The sequence below is a fragment of the Astyanax mexicanus genome, chromosome 1 (assembly GCF_023375975.1).
Source record: "Astyanax mexicanus isolate ESR-SI-001 chromosome 1, AstMex3_surface, whole genome shotgun sequence".
In the NCBI taxonomy this organism is placed as follows: domain Eukaryota; kingdom Metazoa; phylum Chordata; class Actinopteri; order Characiformes; family Acestrorhamphidae; genus Astyanax; species Astyanax mexicanus.
Window position 1 is genome coordinate 123,797,037 of NC_064408.1, and position 21,040 is coordinate 123,818,076.

The 21,040-nt window shown below is 35.9% G+C and overlaps 1 protein-coding gene across 1 annotated transcript; it reads right to left on the reverse strand.

Moving 5' to 3' along the window:
• Positions 1-1,290: 1,290 nt before the first annotated feature.
• On the reverse strand, positions 1,291-9,610 carry LOC125784480 (stonustoxin subunit beta-like). Its single transcript, XM_049468221.1, has 3 exons — positions 9,445-9,610; positions 2,947-2,993; positions 1,291-2,645 (listed from the first exon to the last, which is right to left on the reverse strand). The coding sequence occupies exons 1-3, from the start codon at positions 9,603-9,605 to the stop codon at positions 2,098-2,100; spliced, it is 756 nt and encodes a 251-aa protein (XP_049324178.1). The 5' UTR covers positions 9,606-9,610; the 3' UTR covers positions 1,291-2,097.
• Between the last annotated feature and the right edge of the window lie 11,430 nt (positions 9,611-21,040).

Here is a 21,040-nt window from a genome sequence, read left to right on the forward strand (position 1 = left end):
ATATGATGGAGGTGTATTTTAATGCTGTAATTATGTGTGGAGGAAAAGAGACCCAAGCCCTTACTTTATAAAGAAACCAAGCTGCTCTCCTTCACCAGGAGCTGTATATAAAATGTATTTGAACATATATAATGTACAGAACTGTATTTATATTGTATCTCTACAAAATGTACAAAAAATGGGTACAAGGATGTCCTAGAATACAGAACGTTTACAACGTACAAGACTTGCAGTTATTGTGTCAGTGAGTGAATGTGTTTGTGTGAAGTTCTAACTGCACAAAGAAGAGCAGATATTAATAACTTTAGTGCCCAGTGAGTGAAAGCTCAAGGTAATATAGGTAAGTGTTTCTAATAATGTGGCCAGTGAGTGGGAGCACAACGTAATGTATGTGTTCCAATATCAAACACTGTTTCCACAATTAAACCACACTAACATTTAAAAATGTCAAAATATTAGATGATGTGCTGTAGATGGGGAGTTCCTTCTTAATATTTAATGTAGGTATCTGGGAGAATAAAACTAATATTGGTCTGTTTAATAACTCATACAGTCTTTAAATCAATTAAATCTATTATAGAGCACAAGATAGTATTCAGAATTATTACATTATCCACTTACCATATGATATAAAAGATAGCATGTAGTAGCTTAAAAGTCAGAATGGTATAGCTATTATAAAATATCTGCCTTTTATTTCTGACTGAGAAAAACTGAAGAGAAAAGAATATATGAATTAAAAGGAAAAGTGAACGTGTGAGTAATGTTTGAAGAACAGTAAAACTAAGCTGGAACTGTGTGAATAAACCTAAAACCTGCTAGCTAGATAACACTAATATGTAATAAATCTAGGATCTAATGCTGAGGTTAAATTTGCTTAATAACAGATAGCAGCTAGAACAATTGTCTGTTTAAAAAACGTTTTGTCACAGAAAATAAATGCGTATCTCCATAGAAACTTTGGGTACATTCAGTAGCTAGCTTAGCTAATGCTAAGAGGCTAGCTAATTTAGTCGGTTCCTGACTTTTGACTTAAAGATCAGCATTTAATTAGACTTTATAAATTGTTTAATCTCATCAATTTAGCCTTACATTATAAGTGTTTTTCTCAGTTTATTGAACAGTTTAAGAGAAACGGAGATAATTCACTGCTAACTCTGTTAGCTGCTAACAGGCTAATGTGACAGGAATCTGACAGGAGAGCATCTTGCGTCGAATCACAGTGTGTATAGAGAACACTGCAGTGGTGTGTGTTTGTTAGGGCTGCAAGTAAATCTCAACGAATTAAAATCTATTTCAAAAGTTACTTTATTTCAGTAATTCAGTTGAAAAAATGTGAAACTCATATTATATAGCTGTATTACACACAGAGTGATCTATTTAAAGCATTTATTTATTTTATTGTTGATGATTAAAAAAAACAGTGTCTCAGAAATGTTAAATATTATATAAGATCAATTGGTACTTTTGGCACTGTGGGCAGTGTGCCAAGTCCTGCTGGAAAATGAAATCTGCACCTCCATAAAAGTTGTCAGCAGAGGGAAGCATGGAGTGCTCTGACTTCAAGATAGTAGAGTCTGGAGGAAGAGTGGAGAGGCACATAGTCCAAGCTGCTTGAGGTCTAGTGTGAAGGTTCCATCAAGCTCCAATCAGTGATGGTTTGGAGAGGACTTGGACTGTTTTTAAGTTGATGTTCCAAATCACATGCTCACATTTTACACTGAAAAATGTGTAAGTGTGTGAGAGGACTTTGGCTTAGGCAGAGGCAGAGGAGGATTAATCTAGAATTGTGTTTAAGGTGCAGTTAAATTCCAAATGCTTAATAGTTTGCATAAAAATATTGGCCTCTGATTTTTTGGCTCCTTAAACTAGTTTTTGTCTGGAGCTTTAAATACAGAAACAATGGTTTTAATCTCAAATATACAAAAGAATATATACACACAATGTACAGTAATAATGTTAATACTCTGAAATATATTAAATGTTAAAATACACTAATTGTAGATGAATGATGCAGTTTGAACAGGTCCATCTTTAGACCAGATTAGAAAGTATTTATACAGCTTGTGTTTCTTACAGTCTGTGAATCAGACAGGTTTACTCAATCTCACACAGACGCACTGATGATCCATAACCATAAATCCCAATCCCTGCATAGAGGGGCTGAGTGAAGGTGGTGTAGAATGTGTGTAAGTGTGTGAGAGTGTGTGAGTGTGTATCAGTGGAGACTCTGTAGAAGGACAGAGTGCCGGCGGGACAGTCCACATACACTCCTACTCTCCTACAGCCGGAGGGACGAGTGGGGAGATCTGTGATATTATTATTGTTATGAACAGAGTATCTTTTATCAGAGCAGCTCAGTCTCCAGGACTTTATATTCCGTCCAAACCAACAGTCTGAACCTCCTTTCCTGCTGATTGTCTTATAACTCAGAGCTACATCAGCTCCTCTCCCGCTGCACTCAGCCTCCCAGTAACAGCGTCCAGTAACTCTCTCTCTACTCAGAACCTGCTGATACCCATCAAATCTCTCTGGATGATCAGGATACGACTGCAGCTCCTCTCCACACTCCACCCTCCTGTTCTCCTCACTCAGAGAGAGACGAGGGTTTACTGTGTTTGGATCCAGTGTGAAATCACAGCCGTCTGAACACAAGAACACACATTACACACACTGCACTGATACAGAGAGAGAGAGTGTAGTATTTGTATGTAGTGTGAGTGTGTCTGTGTGTGTAATGTTTTTAAGTAGCTTGTGTGAAAACGAGAGTGTGTTTTTGTGTGTAGTATTTTTTATGCAGTGTTTGTGTGTAGTGTGTTCTTACGTAGTGTCTGTGTGTGTGTAGTGTTTGTATGTAGTGTGTGTGTGTTTATGTACGTGAGTGAGTGCGTGCTTGGGTGAAAGGTGTGTGTGTGTGTGTGTGTGAGAGAGAGAAAGAGAACTTACATTTTTTAAATCCAGGTTTGATTCTGATCTTCCCTCCATGTTCCACTCTAAACACACACACACACACGCACACACACACACACACACAGCAGCACAGTAAGATTTTCATAAACTAAAATGTAAAGTTTGTCTCTATTAGTGTTTATATTCCTTTTTCTCTCTCTTGCTCCCTCTCTTTAATCTGACTGACTGATGTGTGGAAGTGTCCAAAAGTGAGTTAAAGAACCCATGCAGTGTGTTCTCTGTAACAGTAAATAAAAGTGAACTCTATATTCTACTAAAGAATTGTGTTAAAGAACCCATGCAGTGTGTTCTCAGTAACGAATTACATTTACTCACGTTACTGTAATTGAGTAGATTTTATGAGTAATTTGTAATTTTTAAAGTAGTTTTTAAAATAGGTAATTTTACTTTTACTCAAGTACATTTTGACACAAGTATTTACTTCATTAAATTTGAAAACTCCCTGTTACTGAGTAAAAAATAAAATGCTGGGAAAAAACTGTCTGAACTATAAAAAAAAAAAACGGCGAATGGATAAAATAGCCTTGTTTCTCATATTTCATTCCGGCAACATAAAACAAACAAACAGATAAATCGCGCCATCCGGTAAGCTTGTGGTTGGCTAACAAGTATAAACATATACTATTCAGACCCTCTATTGGTTTGTATTTGATGCATGACCTGCACCTCACGTCAAACTCCAGAAGTGCGCCAGTGAGAAAGTTGGCAGGAAGACCACAGTTATGCGTCTCCAGCAGCAGCGAGGGGCTTCAGAATGGTTGGATGCAAAAACAATTGTTTTCGGATGCGATGCAGCTCAGAAGCACGAGCTAATGGCGTTCAAATATTCACCATCTAATTTGAAAAAGCATATTAAGTAAACTAATTGTCTCCTACAGTTATATGTTAATTAGATACTGTAGTAACCTAGTAATGCACTAAGGGTGTATTTGTAATGTTTGCCATGGTTTGGTACACATCAAGACATGCCGAGGTTTGCTTGCTAGTTCTAGCTTATGGATTCAGGCCAGGTTGTAAGTTCGTTTGGAGAGCATGTTGTAGAGGTGGGTAATTTAGGTTCAAAAAGTAAAAAATCCATCCCAGGATTTCGATCCCCTTGCCTGGCTGGCTCTGGAGCTAACTTAGTTTAACCTAATCCCTGGGATGGATTTTTTTATTTCTGGACCTGGATTACCCACCCTTAGCTACGGGTGAGTTTGGCTCATCCTTAACGAACCATTCTAGGTTCCGAACTGACTAAGAGAGCGTTGAGAGTAGGTAATACTGGCATCAAAGCAAAAGCTTCTACTTTATCGTCTTAACGCACCCTGGCCCACCCGCGGGCCAGAAAAATATCATAATTAATATCTGGCTGTGTTAATGAATAATTATAGGCTCAATACATACTCACAATATATTGAAGCTTAGCATCTCTGGCTTTCAGTTGTCTAGCCTATTTAGCTGTATTTCCTTTTAAAAAATAAACATTTAAGGCAAAATATGCCTATTTATTAAAATATTACTTATAATTTGCATATTTGCTTTTTACGTACGTCCATATTTAATCCAATGCGGACATCATTCCAACAGTTTTACAGCAGAGGTCAAAAGTTACAAACACCCTGCCTCAACCAGCGCTTACCGCTCCCTGCGGCTTCAAAATCGCTCCAAATCAGTAAATCCATTCGCCTGTAATCCTCATTTTTGTCAAAGCAGTTCTGTAACCCGACACTGTCACTAAGCAGATATAAAGAATAGTAATGCAATCAGTAGTTTTTGTTCTAATAAAGTTTCCACTCCTTTGGAGAAAGAAAGGAATATTCCAGGAGCAGATCACTATAATATTTAACCAGTAAAAGAGAGCAGTTTCAAATTTTACGGTGAATGTAAACATTTAAAAAACTGTAAAAACACATATATAAACACACGTATGAATATTTCATTTTAAAATAAAAAATGAGAATCTGAAAAGCACCTGTATTTTTTTCTTGTTTTTACCATATTTTCAATATTATATGTTCAATTGTATATTTTTAAGTTTTTTCAGTTAATTTTGTAATATGAATTGATAAAATTAAAGTTCTCTGAATAATTTAATATTAGTGTAAAAGGCTTTAAAATTTGGGTATGTATTTTCAGGCGGAAATTAGGCTTAGAGCCAAAAAGTTATAAAAAAAGGTTTTGTTGACTATTTTTATGTTTTGTTTACTGCATAACTCTGTAAATTCATATGTCATTGATTTGATAGCTTTAATATTAATCTGCAACAAATGTAGAAAAAAAAGAGAGAATTGAATGTGTCCAAACTTTTGACTGGTACTTTATATTATTGCTATTTGCAATATTTGTAAGTTGATTGTGCACAGTTACAGTCTACAGCTGGTTGGTAAAACATTTAGTAAGGACAGGTATGATGCTGTCTGTGTGAGGAGTTCAATCAATCCAGGTGATGCAGGACCAGGGCCTACATGTAGAAAAATCCCGCAAATTAATAATTAAAAAATAAAAGGAAAACAACTACCCAATCAGTAAGATTAATAATAATAATAATAATAATCATAATAATAGTAATAATACATTTTCATACATATTCATTTATTTAATTAAATTAAATGTAAAAAGGAAGCAGTTTTAGGTTAATAGCCAATGCAAGCAACAACAAAAAAACCCTAAAGATATTACTGATAAATAGGGGTGTAACGAGACGAGACGAGACACAATACTGGGTTCACGAGAACGAGACGAGATGAGATTTAAAAATAAATTTTCAAAATGAAAAATGAATACTAGAGTTTTATTTGATAATCATATAACTTAACAGACTGGTTTCTCTCACACATTGACTGAAAATAAGAATAAGAATTAAAATAAAAAGAAAACTTCTCTAGGTCTTATATAGTGCAAACAATAAGTGCAAACCACAACCAGTCATATTAAGCCTATGGTTTGTTTGTTTTTTCTCCTAAATCTCTTGTAATTTAACTCTGCATAACCATAACCAGTCATATTAAGACTATGGTTTGTGTTTTTTTCTGCTAAATCTCTTGTAATTTAACTCTGCATAACCATAACCAGTCATATTAAGACTATGGTTTGTGTTTTTTTTTTCCTAAATCTCTTGTAATTTAACTATGCATAACCATAACCAGTCATATTAAGTCTATGCTTGAAGTGCAAACAGAGACAGAACATTTTTTTAAATACAGTACAGAGCTAAGGGATTAGTACAACTGCCTAACGGGTTCGATCCCGCGTGAGAAGCGCTGTGTTTATTTATTTATTTTTTCCTTACCTTTTTTCCTTTCCTTATTTATTTTTTCGCGTCTGCACAGATCTGATTGACTGAAGAGAGCGTTTGGTGATCTTACACCGCACGTGATTGGTCTGTGAATTTACTGCACCGCAAAGCGTGTATACAATTAAATCCTTCTCAGTAGGTTTGAGTCCGAACCGCCCATTAGTGACCTCTGCTCTATGCAAATGCCCGAATTTTCCTCTTATGCTCACTGCTCAACCACCACACTCACTGCTACTGTGTTGCCAGATCCCACTTAAAAAGTCCACACTAAACTGTTTTTTTTTCTCCCGCGAGACAGGTTTAAGCTTGACGAGAATATCGTCACGTTTTAATCTCGCGAGATCTCGTGCCACGAGATCTCGTTACACCCCTACTGATAAATATAAAATAGTGGTGTCAATCAATTAAAAAATGTAATCTGATTAATCACTACAAAATTCTGTGATTAACTGTGATTAATCGCATTTGTTTTGCTTCAGACATAAATTATTATAGTTAATATTTAAATGTAAATAAAATAATTAATGTAAGAAATGTAAAATGCAATTATATGTATATTAGTGGTGTCAATTAAAATACTACTATACACTTGTATGTTTGAGGGGAGATAAAATCAACATAGGGTTCTGGAATAAAGAATGCATGATAAATTCTCTAACCGGGTCTGAGCTGAAAGTCTGAACCGGAGTGTTACTGCTGGACACCATAAGAGCGCCGCCATTTAATAATTCAGCCAGAAAACTAATCAGTGCATTGGGCGGAGCAGATTACAGCAGAAGTAGGAGTCAAACTTGGTGCCTTAATTAACTTGCGTTAAAAAATTACAAATTAACAGGGCGCGTTAACGCTTAAACGTTGACAGCCCTGATATAAAAGCAAAGGATGGACCGACAGAGACAAACACACCCAATAACAATATCGGCACAAGCGCAGCACTAACGAATGGAATATTTTTATTCCATTTCTGATCATATGAGGGGAGAGCTTCACTGGGGCACAGGCATGTGTTTCTACTGTGGTAAGAAATGGGACTATATTGCTGTTATAATAAATACATAAGTACGTATCCCAAATGTGTACTGCACAACTAAATGCCTGCACTGGTGAGGAATGAGTGTGCCAGTTCAAGTGGATTCATTCCAGAAGATTTCAGACTCCCAATTAAAAATTTAACTAAAATACTTATTAACTTTTAATAGCACAATCAATTACCGTAGTAGGAAATCTCACTTTAAATAAGTTACATTTTCAGTCTTATAGGAGGACCAAGTCTAATGTCTAACAGAGCAAATAAAAAAATATTTCAATAACTTTGACAGAACCCAAGATTTCCATGGTTTGTCTAGTAAACTTTATTTCAGTTATTAATATATATCCATTCCTGCATTGCAGACTTGCAAGACCTTCTAAAACAAATTGAGACATTAAAGCATCTAAAACTTAGTAATGTTGCTCGCAAAATTTGTGTTTCATTTGTGGTGTTTTTTTATAGCATTCGTCCTGGAAACACATCTTAATGTGTGCAATAGGATGTTGTTATACCATTTTTATTTCAAAATTGTACACACATTCTCTACTGCATACAGGTCAGAAATGCAGACAGGCTGGTCCAGTACCCATACCCTTTTCTTTCACAGCCATGCCTTTGTAATATGTGCAGCATGTGGTATGCATTTTCTTGTTGAAAGAACAAATACTGGCACTAAATTGCTAGCTTGCATCCCAACTTTTTGGAATGTGCTGCAGGAATAAGATGTAGAAATGGATGTATATAAATAAAATTAAGAGTCAAGCGTAGCAGACTAAACATTAAATATTTTTAGTTCATGCTGTCTGCAGTGAAATAAAATCAGAGTAAATATAAGAACAATGTTGACATGTTGACATGTTAAGATCATATTATTTATAGTCTTCAGGCAAATTGCTTATTTTTTTAGTTTTTGTGTGATTTCATATACTTTGAGTTTTTCAGATTTTTAACAGAACAAAAATAAAATTAATAAATGTGTTTATAAATCAGCCTCCAGAGAAGTGAAAGTGCAGGCATATTTACATTGCACAATGCAAAATCAATCAGTGCTGTAGTGGCACTCTGTTTCTTGCAACTCCTTTTGTACTACCTTTTGCCGTCAGTCTAACAACCAGGCTCTTACAAATGCTTTCTGTAAGATACTAGGTTTTAATTTCTGTAAAAAAGATATGGATCACTCTTGTTCTTGTTGGATGTGATTTTCACATTCAATTACTGTTTGGGTCAAAATGTGCTTTGAATATTCTAAATAAATAAATGCAATAAAAGCACAGCTTTTAAATAAAGCTGACATGCCAACTTAATCACATTTATTTTATCTCCTCAGAAATTAAGGGCCCTACTTTATTATCAACTGCTCACCATGCAACTTGATTTAGGGTGTGTCAGTGTGTCTTTGCTATCACAACAAAGAGAAAAATATACATTGTGCAGCTCAAAACGCACCAAAAGCATACGGCACAGCTACCTGGAAGCATCCAATGGTTCCCATTGGTGTAGATGCATTCAAAAGCACCATTGCTGTTTTAGTGCTGCAGGTGGAAGGCATGAAAATAGACTGTTGCTATTAGTGTAAGATTAGGGCTCATAAAATCACAGATAATTTTGCAGTCACAGATTATTTTTATCATTTATTATTTTGCAGTCACAAATAATTGTCTTTTGGGCTGATTGTACACACTGAGAGTCAAGCACCGCAGCAAAGTTAGTGGGGATCAGTTTTAATCTTGTAATCTTTATCCTGATTCTCTATGACCAGAACTAGCTAAACTGTTCCACCTCTTCTGGTGTAACACCTAAACATTGGTCCTTTTTACCACCAGTAAGATGAGCCAAAACAAAGTACTTGGCATTTAGTGCAGATGGCATAATAAAAATGTGGCTGTGTGAATAAAAATAAGACAGAATGACAGAATGAAGGTTACATGCTTCTCTACTGGTGTGCCTGGTGACTACAACTAGATACAATACAAATCCCACAATGCCATGTGTTTCACAACATTAACACCTAACTTTCCCAACACTCTGCTTGCCCGTGAGGCACATCACACACACAGCAAAGTGTCCTCCGTTAGAGCACAACAGTCGATATTGACGGAGTAAAAATAAACATCATGTTCATTTATCTCACAATAAGTTAATGAAATAATGATCAATTCAGACCTACCTGAGTGTCTCCAGTTTGCATTGTGGATCCTCCAGTCTGGCAGAAAGCAGCTTCACTCCTGACTTTCCTGGGTAGTTGTAGGTCAGATCCAGCTCTTTCAGGTGGGATGGGTTTAAAATCAGAGCTGAAGCCAGAGAAGAACAGCCTTTCTTTGTGATCATACAACCAGATATTCTGCAGACAGAGCAAAAAATGTGAGTGAGTGAAAGAAAACAAGAATGTAGGAAAGAGCAACAACTAAGGAAGATAATGCACTTTGAGATTCAATAGATGCTTTCTTCATATTAACTTCAGCTAAAATAGTTTTTGCTTGTGCATCACAATTTTGTGTGATATGTCTCAAATGTTCATTCAAGTTGGACACTCTTAAGATGACTACAGACCCATACGAGTTTGTATTTGTTTGTTTGTTGTACTCTGTCCTTCGTGAGACACTTTTTCTTGTGTGATTTGTTATAATATAATCATGGTAAACACCTGGATTTCACAATTAGACCTGTATAACCTCAAAACAAAAATCACAGAAACACTGACCTGACAATCTGCAGTTTACAGTGTGAACTCTTCAGTCCAGAAGAGAGTAGCTCCACTCCTGAATCCTGCAGGTCATTGTTACTGAGGTCCACTTCTTTCAGGGAGGAGTTTTCCAGGTTTATAATTGATCCCAGAGTTTCACACGTCTTTACTCCAAGATTGCATGAAGCTAGTCTAAAAACAAGAATAAACAACAGATTTTACAATGAACTCAAAGAAGGATATTTGAATGAATAGACAAATAATAGAATACTGAATTAAACTAAAATGTATTGTCTGTCTAAAGTACTGGTGTTTCTTTATACTGAAATAAGTTAAAATGGACAAAGAAAAAAATTAAAAAGCAGAGGAAGAGCAAGGGGGCTTTTCAGGGTATGTGAATTTACTGACCCAATAATTTTTCTTTCTGCTCCTTAAAACTTAAGATGTAGGAATGGATGTATATTAATAAATATTTCTTTCTTTCTAAGACTGTTCACATGTTGAGATCACATTGTTTATATTCTTCAGGTAAATGTTTTTTTTTTCATTTGTGTGATTTCATAAACCTTTACTCACTTATTCAGATTTTTAAGAGAACAAAAATAAAATTATTAAATGTGTTTATTGGTGTATATCGGTAAATCAGCCTCCAGAAAAGTGAAATGCGAGCATGTTTACATTGCACACATTAAACTAGAACAGTGTGTAAAATCAATCAGTACTTTCTTTAAGATCAAATGCACACCATGCAGCTTGATTTTGGGCACGTCAGTGTGCCTTTGCTATAATAACGTAGGAAAAAGTACACATTGTACAATTACACTTAATTGTATAGTCTGGTATCAGGCAAAGAGGACAGATCCTTAATTATTCAACTCAAAAGATTAAGGTGGTTTTGATTCTTTTTAACTTAGAATCCTTAATGTGCTGAATAAATGTTGGCAGATGAATGCTTGTATTGCACAGCTCAAACCACTCCTTCATTTTCATCTTAAACAATATCTATTGGAATAAACAGGAGATTATTTCCGGTAGAAGAGAAAACCTATTGAACTAATGCCTCACAGTAACAGCAACAGTGTGTACTGTACTGAGATGTACAGTAAGATATTAAGTTTCTAAATATGCAGATTTTGATGTTACAAATAAATTCTGATAAATATTCATCATGTTGTATTGTTCAACATTTCTCTAAAGCATACTGATATGTGATTTTATTAGTCAAATATCCCAGCACTATTTTAGTGTGTATCTGCAGAGGATGTACATTCATTTGAACCAAAAACACATAACACATAAGTTGCCTAAACTATTAAACTATTTTCTTAAGGCTGTTAAGTGCTAAAAATCAGCAGTTCATAAAAAAAACTGAATGAAGACCTGAATTAAAAATACTTACAGAGCTCTTCTGGATATTTTGACTACTGGCAGCAGCTTCAGAAGACACTCCTCTGATGAATGATATTTACTGAGGTCAAACTCATCCAGCTCTTCTTCTGAGTTCACCAACACAAACACCAGAGCTGACCACTGAGCAGGAGAGAGGCTGGCCTGATGAAGACTACAGTCAGCACCTCCACCAAGGTATTTCTGAACTTCCTGCACTAGAGAGTGATCATTCAGTTCATTCAAACAGTGGAACAGATTAATAGATTTCTCTGAAGAGGAGCTCTCCTCAATCTTCTTCTTGATGTATTTGACTGTTTCCTTGTTGCTGTGAGAGATCCTCTCTGATGGGGTCAGTAAGTCTCGTAATAGAGTCTGATTAGACTCCAGTGAGAGACCCAGAAGGAAACGAAGGAACAGGTCCAGGTGTCCACTCTCACTTTGTAAGGCTTGGTCTACAGCACTGCTGAGGAAGTCAGTCATCGTTGACCTGCTGAAAAGCTTGAAAGCTTTACTGGTTTGTTGTTCAGTGGATTGTTCTTTTGGAATTTGTCTGTTGAGAAATGCATATAAAGCAGCGAGGAACTCCTGAACGCTCAGATGTACAAAGCTGAAGACCTTCCCCAGGTGCAGCTCATGTTGCTCCCTGAAGATCTGGGTACACACTCCTGAGTACACTGATACTTCTCTAATATCGATGCCACTCTCTCTTAGATCTTCCTCATAGAAGATCAGGTTTCCTTTCTCTAGCTGCTGGAACGCCAGTTTTCCCAGAGCTAGAATACTATCTCTAGTCTGCTGAGGATCAGGGTCACTTTTCCCACTATACTTCTGGTTCTTGTGTTTGATCTGAAAGATCAGGAAGTGTGTGAACATCTGTGTCAGGGTTTTGGGGATTTTTCCACTCTCAGCTTCACTCAGCATTCTCTCTAGAACAGTGGCTGTAATCCAGCAGAAGACTGGTATGTGGCACATGATATAGAGGCTTCTTGAAGACCTGATGTGTGTGAAGACTTTGTTGGCCAGTTCCTGATTCCTGATTCTCTTACTGAAATACTCCAGTTTCTGAGGGTCACTGAAACCCCGCACTTCTGTTACCTGATCAACACACTCAGGAGGAATCTGACTGACCGCCGCTGGTCGAGAGGTGATCCAGAGAAGAGCAGAGGGAAGCAGATTCCCCTTGATGAGATTCGTCAGCAGAACATCCACTGAGGTTTGCTCTTCTATATCTACCAAGTTCTCATTGTTCTTGAAATCCAGAGGCAATCGACACTCATCCAGACCATCAAAGATGAACATGATCTTGTATCCTTTATAATGTCTTGGTTTTAAATCCTGTGTTTCTGTGAAGAAGCTCTGAAGAAGATTCAACAGACTGAGCTTCTCCTTCATCAGATTCAGCTCTCTAAATGGAAGTGGAAATATAAAGAGAACATCCTGATTTACTTCTCCTTCAGCCCAGTCCAGAATGAACTTCTGCACTGAGACTGTTTTTCCAATTCCAGCAACTCCTTTAGTCAGTACAGTTCTGATGGGCTGGCTCTGTTCTGGTAAGGGTTTAAAGATGTCATTGCATTTGATTGGTCTTTCCTGAGTTTGCCTTTTCCTGGATGCAGCTTCAATCTGCTTCACCTCATGTTCCTGATTAACATCTCCACCCCCTCCTTCTGTGATGTAGAGCTCTGTGTAGATCTCATTCAGAAGTGCTGAGTTCCCATAGCCTGAAATTCCTTCATTAATTCTCTGATATTTATCCCTCAGTTTGGATTTGAGCTTTTGTTGACATGCTGGGGTTAATTCTGACAACAGAGGAAGACAATAAGTAAAATGTAATCAGCTGTGATCATGCATTAGATCCCAGTGTAGAACAACACCATGACATAATACTTTGACATAAAGACTGTAGTATGGTTTATTTGTAGCAGCTGTAGTTGATTTAGATATATTGAATATGTCCATACAAAATCAGTAAGTGTTAAATTTAAGGACTACAGTTGATGCTGTGATTCATTATCCTACAATTACAGAATCCAATTAATTATTGTTTTTCCCTTTGGGACTTCACTGAGAAAATAAATTAGCACTTTAGGTTGGTACCCATGGTCATGACCCAAAACTCTTACTGCTCTGTAATGTGTTTGCAATGTCTGTCTGCTTCATGTTCCTCAGGATGTGCAGTGTAATCGTCAACACCCCCTCCCTCTGATCATCCTCCAACTCTCTCTCAGAGCATGCAGGGTAATCTGGACTCAGGAGCTTCTTGAATGTGTTCAGCTCGTTCTTCACTAGAGAGAAAAACTTCTCCTGCAGTTCCTGATTACGAACAAATATCAGAGAATCACTAAAGCTGTTACAGTACAGCGAGAAAAATGATGAGACTGATCTGAGGATATCAATATTAACATTATTACAGTTATAATACTCCAGAAAAGGAAGGTGAATAAAGTATGATTTGCATCAAAATTTTAAAGTGAAATGAAAATAAAATGTAAAAGAAATCAGGGAGATCCCCGTCAAATATATGGTTTAGGACTTACCTTAAATATGTGGTCCAGCTTTTCACAGTATTTGTTTTTTTCTTCTTACTGAGGATAAACAGAAGATCCACACTGTAATGCACCATAATAAATGATCTGACCTAAAAAGTTTTTGTTTCAGTAAACTATGCTGCAATTACTAATAAAATAAAGAAAATCAGACTAAAAAATAAAAGAAAGACCTTTAATTAAAATATGAATTAAACCAATACTTTTCTAAATGTTTCTTAAAGGTGAGAAATGAGCTTAAGAAAGGAAACAACCAGAACGATTTTCAGTGTGACAAAATTTGTTTTAAAGTATTATTGTACTAAAACACATTTTGCCCAATCTTGGATGTATTTACTCACCCCAGCAACTGAGATGGTAAATACACACACAACAAACTATTTAAATCTACTCCCTGCCATTTAAGAAGCAATAAATGTCACGTTTTCAAAAGCACTATGTTTCTTTTCCACCAGACACAAAAAGGACTTTGTGATTTTGGGCCCCAGATGCCGCTAATGCGATCTGTGTAATGAAGCTTTGAGTGAAGAATCTTTTTTGTTGTTTTGGTTACGGTTAGGAGAAATTATTCAGTGCTTTTATAAGCTTTAGTTTACCATCAATAATATTTTAGAAACAGTAGCAGAGCAACTTCAGAACTCAGAGGTAGCATTTATTGGGTTTAATTCAGGATAAAAGAGGACAGAACAGAGCAAGTAGGTAAAATCAGCCCCTCCACTAAACTACACACAAATAAACACAACAGGAAACATCAAGGGTTGAAGAAATAAACAAGGTCATGTAAATTTATTGTACAATAAGTTGATAACTTAATTATCACAACAGGCCTACTCACCTCACCCAACACATCCCAAACACACAATCCATTCAGGATTTTGGCACCAGCACCATCAACAGGTCAGTGAAATAGTACTAACATATCCAGCTACTGTCTCTATATGTAGATTATGGTTGTGTGATACATATTGTCTACGATAATATATGAATTACTGTGTTAATGATGTGCAAGCTGATGTTATCGAGTATGCTAATCACTGGGGGAAAAACAACAATGAAAATGCCTTTAATCCACTTGTTCACTGCAAACATTGAGAATGACCATGCAACGAGCTAGCATAGGCTAACCATGCTATTACACTGGCAAGTGAAATGTCTATGATGTTGTCCCAAGTTTGTCTTGTGAGTGCACTGTTTATCAGTGTGGGGATTTAGCACAGATGCTAATACAGCAAGCTACCTATCAAGCCATCTACTTTCATTCACGCTTTATTTTCCTCCAAACTGATGACACATCGGCACTGTGCTTAAGTGTCTTTCTCTCATACTCACACACACATAAACACACAAACAACTGATGGCACATTTCTTCTTTCCAGGTTGTTAAAGGTGGAATATGGAGCTACACAGTGTTTTTTTCCCCAACTAAAGCTCTCAGTTAAAATCAATTCCTTAGCACATTAAAATATTCTCATTTATACTGACATATAAAATAAAGCAAAAAATGATCTAGTCTGCAAGACTCAACTCTAGGGTCATTTATGACCCACCATCGCGATGGATGGTAACCATCGCGGTGCCAAGCCCACTTTTTTGTTTTTCCAGAAACATGCACTGATCTTCTTTAGGTCTCCTTCACCTAAAACTTTAGCAGGGATTGTACGGAAAATGATCAAATCAGGTATATTACATATGAATTAGAGTCAGGGATGAAAATTAAAATACCCTACTGCTACAAATATGCCTAACTGGCATATTATATTATTTATTATTCTATTATTAGAATATTATTAGGATATTATTATTTATATTTAGGTTACAGCTTGTCTTCATTTTTTTCTACATTTTTCTGTATTTTAAACATTTCATGTTATTCACGCAAATAGACTAAGCCTGCTGGTTGTGTGTCGGGAACCTTGCTCATTGTCAACCAGTGTTGGGCACCTTACTTTGAAAAAAAGTAATTAGTTATAGTTATTTCTCCAAAAAAGTAACTTAGTTACTAACGGAGTTACTCCACTATAAAAGTAACTAGTTACCAGGAAAAGTAACTATTGCTTTACTTTTGTTACTCGCCCCATAAAAAAATAACAAAAGAAAATAAATTATGTCATTTCTATTATTATTAGAAAAATAACAAACGATAATAAACCCAAAATGTTGACAAAAATATAATCTAACGAATTTCAAAACATAGAAACGAAAAACGTTAAAATTGTATTAATATAACAGTTTAACAGCTGGATCAAACAGTTACATGGATTTATATTTATGTTCAGTACACAGACTTAACTAGCTTAATATAGCAGACAGGCATTCTGCTGTCGAGCATTTTAACAGATGCTTATTCTCACTCAATAGCTGGAGTTTTTGAAATGAAAAATTAAAAGAGAAAAGAACTTTGACTGAACATGAATTTATTTTATTTCACTTTGCTTAACTTCCACCGCATCTCCACGAGAACCTGTAAAGAAAGAGCGGAATGCAGTGCAGCACCGCGACCAAAGTGAGAGCTCCGTGACAGATAATTAGATCACACTAAAGATGGTCCGACAAATAAATAAACTCATTATTTAATACATTTAGCACGTTTAATCAGCTTCTCCTCATCCATTTCTCATATGCTTGTGAGACAGTGTACGAAGTTGAGTCAACCCCTTTCAGTGAAAAGTCTCTTTTTATCACATATCTCTCGTTTAAAATGAACTATTTTACATACTTATTTGAAGTAAGGCTGATTTCTAAAAAATCTAATTTTGGTGTACAGCAGCCGTAAGTAGATAAGTAGATTCACCTGCAGCACACCCTCAACTCAGAAACTTATCAAATTACGCTATCTTTGCTTAACACAAGTGCAATGTAAATTTCAGCTCAACATCGCTAACAACTAATTAGATATTTTAGAATGAGATATTTACGAAACATAAAAAACTACTACTCAAATCTTTTATTTCGAAAGATTTTCGGGGATACAGTGCAGCTCCTGCAAATTAGAAATACTGAACCAGTAGGATTAAATAAAGAAACGGGGCCTGAAATATTTATTTGATGAAAATAATGTATAAAATATGATTGATTAGAATCAAAGGGGGGAATTGTGATGGAAATGTATTTATTTAATGTGATTCATAATCAATAAGGAGGGTAAATTATTCCCAAATCATGTACTTGATTTTGACTGAAGATATTGAAAAGCTTAGAAGATTAGAATGTGCATACGTGGCTCACATGGGCGTGCAGGACAGGTGACCACACGATCACATCCCTCAGGCATCAACCATAAAACATACGTGGCACAAGTTACTGACCAGTGTACTGGAAGGTTCTGGAAGCTACGTGTCACTAAAGTGTAAGCTTCACCCTGGCCCCAGGCTGTAGGAATGCACGGTCAAGACTGGCCATATAAGGCAATGCTTTTTACCATATAAGGCAATGCTTTTTTACCATGTAAGGCAATGGCCTGAGGGGACCTAAAAAGGTTCAAATACCCTGAGATGTTGGCTGTACAGGGGGAGAGACTTGAACACATGCTTTGAAATGTATTCTGTCTTTTCTCCAATTAAATAATTGCTACTCACTTGATCCAGACTCAGATTGTTCGTGTTTGTTCAGTCACTAATCTTTATTTTCCACCACACCAGCGCTTTAAAATGCCGGAGTCACACAGAGCGAGCTTGAAAGAGCGCACGGCATTGCGATAAAAAAAAAAACGTTTTAATAAACAAGGTCCTATCAAGTGTAGTAAAATGTATGGTATTAAATGGTATTAAATTCACATATTTACTAATAGTCCACCAAGAGAAATCAGGCAAAATGCGCCGCGCTGCACTCTCTCTCTCTCTCCCTCTCTCTCTCTCTCTCTCTCTCTCTCTCTATCGCAGCGCAGAGCTGAATTCAGCCCAAGGCTAAAAATAATATAAAAATTCAGTTTAGTTAAATAAATTAAGATGAGTAAGGACCTGTAAAGTTAATCAAATATTGTCAAATATAAAGGATAGGTTGAGGTTTTGGGGAGCTGTTTCAATTATTTGAAACTGAAACTAACTGAAACTGATATTGTTCTGCGCACTATTAAAAAGCCTTTGATTGTGTTTTAAATGAGTTTTTATTTTATATTAATTATTTTTTATATTCATTTGAAATATATGTTTATTATTTTATTGATCAAATTATTTTTTTCTTCATAAGATATAAATTCTTTATTTTTTATGTATCAAATTTTATGATCTTTTTAAAGTGTCCTATTTTTCCTTTTTTAAGTATATACTTTATTCGTCTATAGTAAATGTTAGTTTTTATTTCTAATTTTTGAAAAATATTTTGAATCCCTTTTAAACTGTAAATGCTCAGTGGCACTGTAAGTGAGGGTCCCCCTCCAGTGTAAATAATTGATTGCTTGATTAATATTCAGTGTTGCAAACCCAGTTTTTACATAAACAATAAACAGAATAAAGAATAAAATAACATTGCTGGTGTATCTTCACAGGGTGAAGGCGCAGTTTCCTATGCACTCTTAAAATAGGAATGCACAGAAGTCAGCGCGCACCTGCCTCTTAAAGGGGATGGATACTGACACACTGATTAATTTATTTCACGTTACGCCCAAAACACACCCATGAATAATTATGGGAATTAAAACACAGCAACCCCCACCCCAACGATATGATCGTCCATCGCGATGTTTCACTGTAAACATCGTCATATGCCAATTAAGGAGACATCGCCCAACCCTACTCAACACACTGCACAATAATTGTTGTCCCTTTCCCAAGTCAACAAGCAGCACCAGGGAACAGCATTTTTATTTGCCTAATACCACTGATATAAACATAATTTAATGAAGCCAATCTAATACTCATCCTTTTATTTACAATAAAAAACATTATTAAAAACTAAAGAAATCTGGTATACCACTTGGTTTACACATATTAAATACATTGTTTCCTTTAAAATACTAAGTAAGTAAATGGGTACCAGCTTTATTATTACTAGTACAATATAATACTTTTATAAACACATTTTTAAGTAATGCAAAATATTGTTTGTTATCGTTACTGACAAAACAACAGAAATTACTAAGATATCATTTTTTTATGTATCACACATCCCTAATAAACATATATGTGTAATTCTCCAACCTGAAGCTGATACTGTAATTTACTCACATTGTTCAGGTCAGTCAGTCTAATGTAAATCCCGCCTCCCCATCAAACCCAGCTGTGTACAGAGAAACTCACAGATCTTACAGAGGACCTCCTATGTATGTGTGTGTGTGTTGTATGTATTGAAAATGTAAATTACAGTACAAATCTTTAAAAAGGCTTTGATATTTCACTCACTGTGGGTCAGAGGTCATATCGTCACTGCTTAAAGTAGGAGGAAACCCCATGGACTGATCACTCTTCATAGAAACACAGCTGGGCTCTGGAGAAGCTCCTCTCTGGGTTTCAGTTCTGTTAACATTAAACACAGAGAAACTCCAGCATTTACACAGTGAACTCCAACACACAGCACATCTTTAATAAAGATCAGGAACTGAAGAGCTTTCAGAACAGAACAGAACAGTAGTTTAGTGCAGTGATGTACCGAGACCCAGAGCTTCCTCCTCCACTGCTGAACTTTAGAGGAAGATGCATGGACCCGTCACTCTTCATAGACACTCCACTGGGGGCTGGAGATGCTGCTCTCTCCTCCCTGAAAACAGATCTTCATGATGATCCATGATCAGAGTAAATTATAGAGTAATGACTTCCTTTACAAAAACTTATTCACAAGTTCCAAACGAAATTCTTCATATCCGTCCCAGAAGCATCCTTAAGCGCTCTGTCAGCTGCCCCAAATTGATAAATGGTCACCCAATAAATATTCGTATTTGGGTTATCTTTACTGTATGTATTTTATATATATATATATATATATATATATATATATATATATGTGACTAGTTAATAACATGTATTGGTAAGAGCTACACAATTACACAATTATACTGTATTATAAACTACAAGGTATATTTTTCCTCCAATGGAATTATACGGAACTCTAACAGAGATATAGATCAAAACAGAATCTAACAGGTGTTTCTGTAAGAAGCTTCATTCCACAGTTTAAATAACATACCCAATCACTTTCATCTGATCTAAACAAAATGCAGCAAATCAGGATTTCCTCATTTCTGCTGGGAATATAATATAAACCATTTTCATAAATATAAGAAACACATTCTACTATAAGAATAACAAGCTGGTTTGTTAAGCATTTTTCTTCTAGTTAAATAGAGCACAGGGTTCTGACTCTGGTTCAGTAGAACCTATGTTTTCATCATTTTAAAACTGTAAAATATGCAGGAGACTAGTCCAGGATTAGAGCTGCAACATTACATTACAAAACTACTTTACAAATTAAACCCATCACTTAATTTACTCACTTTAGGACAGGAGGTCCTCCTCCACTGCTGGAGTTCTGAAGATCCATAATTTACTCTTCTTCATTCACACACAGCTCAACACTGCCGACACCGACCCCTGAGAACAGATCAGTCATTATAATAAAACCTTTCTTCTTAGAATATGAATATTATTGTCTGGTCTGCATTAAACAAGTAACTGATGAACAAACGAAACAGAAAATGTTACGTAACAGTGTGATTTTCCCTCATTACAAATTATTCTACAGAGTATAGAGACATTTTGTCAAAGGTCCTTGAAAGGCTGATAAATGATCAGTTGAAAGACTTTCTACATACAAATAATATTCTTTCCCCATATCAGTCTGGCTTCAGGAAACAACATAGTACTATTACAGCCTCCCTAAAAGTTATAAATGATTTAATAGACTCATTGGACAATAATAAATTCTGTACAGCTCTCTTTGTTGACCTTTCTAGGGCCTTTGATACTGTTGATCATTCCATTCTGAAAGAACGATTGTCGAATATTGGTCTGTCTAATCATGCCGTTGGATGGTTTGCTAATTATTTGTCAGACAGAATGCAGTGTACACATTTTGAAGGTATCTCCTCTAAAATGCTAAATGTATATTCTGGTGTGCCCCAGGGATCTGTTTTAGGACCAATTTTATTCAGTATTTATGTAGACGTACTTGGTAGAAACGTTCCTGATGCAAAATTCCATTTCTATGCAGACGAT